This window comes from Sinocyclocheilus rhinocerous, unplaced genomic scaffold, assembly GCF_001515625.1.
Source record: "Sinocyclocheilus rhinocerous isolate Xijiao unplaced genomic scaffold, SAMN03320098_v1.1 scaffold4111, whole genome shotgun sequence".
Lineage (NCBI taxonomy): Eukaryota > Metazoa > Chordata > Actinopteri > Cypriniformes > Cyprinidae > Sinocyclocheilus > Sinocyclocheilus rhinocerous.
In genome coordinates, this window is record NW_015662051.1 from 83487 (window position 1) to 86293 (window position 2807).

At 47.3% G+C, this 2807-nt stretch overlaps 1 protein-coding gene across 1 annotated transcript in view; it reads right to left on the minus strand.

The window, feature by feature from the left end:
• Window positions 1–222: 222 nt before the first annotated feature.
• Window positions 223–2807, minus strand: part of hdc (histidine decarboxylase) — a 6035-nt gene continuing 3450 nt past the window's right edge. Inside the window, exons 8-12 of the mRNA XM_016537261.1 lie at window positions 2615–2777; window positions 2189–2276; window positions 2009–2107; window positions 1699–1800; window positions 223–880 (exon numbers count right to left, since the gene is read on the minus strand). Of these exons, the coding sequence (XP_016392747.1) occupies window positions 287–880; window positions 1699–1800; window positions 2009–2107; window positions 2189–2276; window positions 2615–2777 (1046 nt within the window). The 3' untranslated portion in view covers window positions 223–286. The remainder of the gene's footprint in view (window positions 881–1698; window positions 1801–2008; window positions 2108–2188; window positions 2277–2614; window positions 2778–2807) is intronic.

Consider the following 2807-nt stretch of genomic DNA (forward strand, 5'->3'; position numbering starts at 1 on the left):
TGTGTGTGAGAGTGAGTGTGTGTGAGTGAGTGTGTGTGTGAGAGTGTGTGTGTGAGAGTGAGTGTGTGTGAGTGAGTGTGTGTGTGAGAGTGTGTGTGTGAGAGTGAGTGTGTGTGAGTGAGTGTGTGTGTGAGAGTGTGTGTGTGAGAGTGAGTGTGTGTGAGTGAGTGTGTGTGTGAGAGTGTGTGTGTGAGAGTGTGTGTGTGAGAGTGTGTGTGTGTGAGTGAGTGTGTGTGTGTGTGTGTGTGTGAGTGTGTGTGTGAGTGTGTGTGAGAGTGAGTGTGTGTTATTTGGTGGGCAGCGGGCTGGTCTCCAGAGGGAAGCAGTTGAAGCAGCTGGCTCTGCTGGTGACCCATCCTCGTCTGAAGGGCTGGTAGAGCTGCTGCATGCCACACTGCGCCCACACCTGCGACAGACTGGGCACGCTGTGGAACTTCAGCAGCCTCTTCTGCGCTCTGTGCTCCGGCCGCTCGGGGATCTGCTCCAGCGGGGCGTCTCTCTGCAGCGGCGTGCGCTCGGCTCGGGCGGGGGGGAGCTCAGCGCTGCAGCTCAGCGAGCGGGTGGCACGTCTCTGTCCCTGCCGCACCAGACGCTCGTCTATCATGGGCTCCAGACGCATGCGGCTCAGCTCGTCCTCGTTCTCCTCGCAGCTCTCGTCTGAGATCACGCTGGGCTGGCGTGTGAGAGCGCAGGAGCGCAGCACCTCTCTGGCCGTCTGCCGGATCAGGCTCCAGTCCCTCTGGATGTCCGGAGCGCTCGTGAACTGCGACGTCACGGCGAAGCGGATGATGAGTTTGTTCCCGATGGCAGCTGGAATCAGAAACATCTGGCCTGATTTAGTCAGTTTGCGCAGTAACTCCTGCGTCGCTCCGTTTCCAGCCTGCGGACAGAAGAAAGGTGCTGATGTGAACGCAGGAATATAAAGCGGCAGTATTTGAATACATGGAAGTGATCGAAACCATCAACAAGTTTTTTGCGTCTGTGATTTGTGTAATCATGTAGAAACTGCACACACACATTGTAGATGATGCAGATGTCACATTAACTACTACACAATACTGCGGACAGAACTCTCAGAAATAAAGGTACGAATGCTGTCACTGGAGCGGGAATTTTCAAAAGATACAAATATGTACCATTTAGGTACAAATACACACACGGTAGGGGTAACACTGCCACAGTGACAGCTTTTTTCTGACATTGTACATCCACTGGAACAGCACTGTAAAATATGACTTTCTCACTCTGTGTTTTTGTCTTGTTTTCCAGTTCAGATATCTACAGATTCTTAAATCAAGATGCATTTACTTCAGATGTACAGTGACTGAAGATAATAAGTCTGGTTTTCAGAGAAATGCATGAAAATGAAGTGAGTTTGTGCTTAAAACAAGATCAAATATCTACCAATGGGCTCAGAAAAATCAACTAGCTTTCACTTTGAAATAAACCAGACATCTCATGTTACCGTGCGTCTGAAGTAAATGCATCTTTTCAATATTTGCACTGGAAAACAAGACGGAAACACTAAGAACATCACTCTTCAAATACCACGGCTCATGAATAAGCTATCATTCAGAAACATGACAAACAGTGTGTGTCACCATCTCATATCAGCGCAGGAGTCTCTATAAGACACATGATCAATAAACATGTGATTGTGAGGCTTTCCTGCGAGTATGGTGGCATTAGATGACTCACTCGTAAGCAGAAGACGACCAGGCCGAGGTGCCGCTGCGCTGGGATCTGGAAGTTTGTGTCGTTTCTGACCAGAGACTCGAACAGCTTCGCCATCTCCACGCTCTGACATCACAGGAAACGCATCATCACAGACAGGAAACGGCAGCATTAGCTTTGACTGTTCGTGAAACCGATCGAACGTAAACGGACTTGTTGAATTGAGGCCTTACAATGATTTAAGAAATAATTTTCTCATCATGTTCATTTCTGAGGATTTGTAAAGGTTCTGAATGATTATATGACTAGACTAGAGCATAATGGCGCGTCTCACGTGTCGAATGTGATCCTGCAGGTTCTTCAGACCGAAGGAGCGCATCACAAACCACAGCTTCAGAGAGCGAAAGCGGCGGCTCAGAGAGATCTGCCAGTGCTGCGGGAGATGAGCGCTAATCAATACACAGCAGGGAGACAAACAGATAAACACATTCTAACGAGCGTAACGGGACTCTACCATGAAGTCAGTGGCGTCTGAGTTCTCGTGTCTCAGGTAAAGCGGGTCGACGGTGAACGTCTGCTGGAGCTTCATCTTATTCTTCACCCTGCGGTTCAAACAGAGGTTTTACAAACGCTGAACTCACATGAGATTCATTTACGCTCGGAAAGAAATGAACACTTTGATTCCTCAAGGATGCATTAAAATGATCAAAAGTGACAATAAAGACATTTATAATGTTACAAAACATTTCTATGTGACACTGAATACTGGAGTAATGATGCTGAAAATTCAGCTTTGATCACAAATACATTACAGTTTAACAGATATTCACATAGAAAACAGCTGTTTTACATTGCAATAATATTTCACAATATTACTGATTTTATTGCAACAGGAAAATATGAGGAAACAGGAAAAAAACAGGATGCATGTGTCTCTCACCAGAACGCCGTACAGTCGAAATGGACCATCATCCACTTGGATGGGTTGAAGACGAATGAATCGGCAAACTCAATTCCGTTGAGAAAATAACGCAGTTCAGGACACAGCAGAGCAGAACCAGCGTACGCCGCATCCACATGCAGCCAGAGACCCTCACGCTCACCTACACACACACACACACACACACACACAC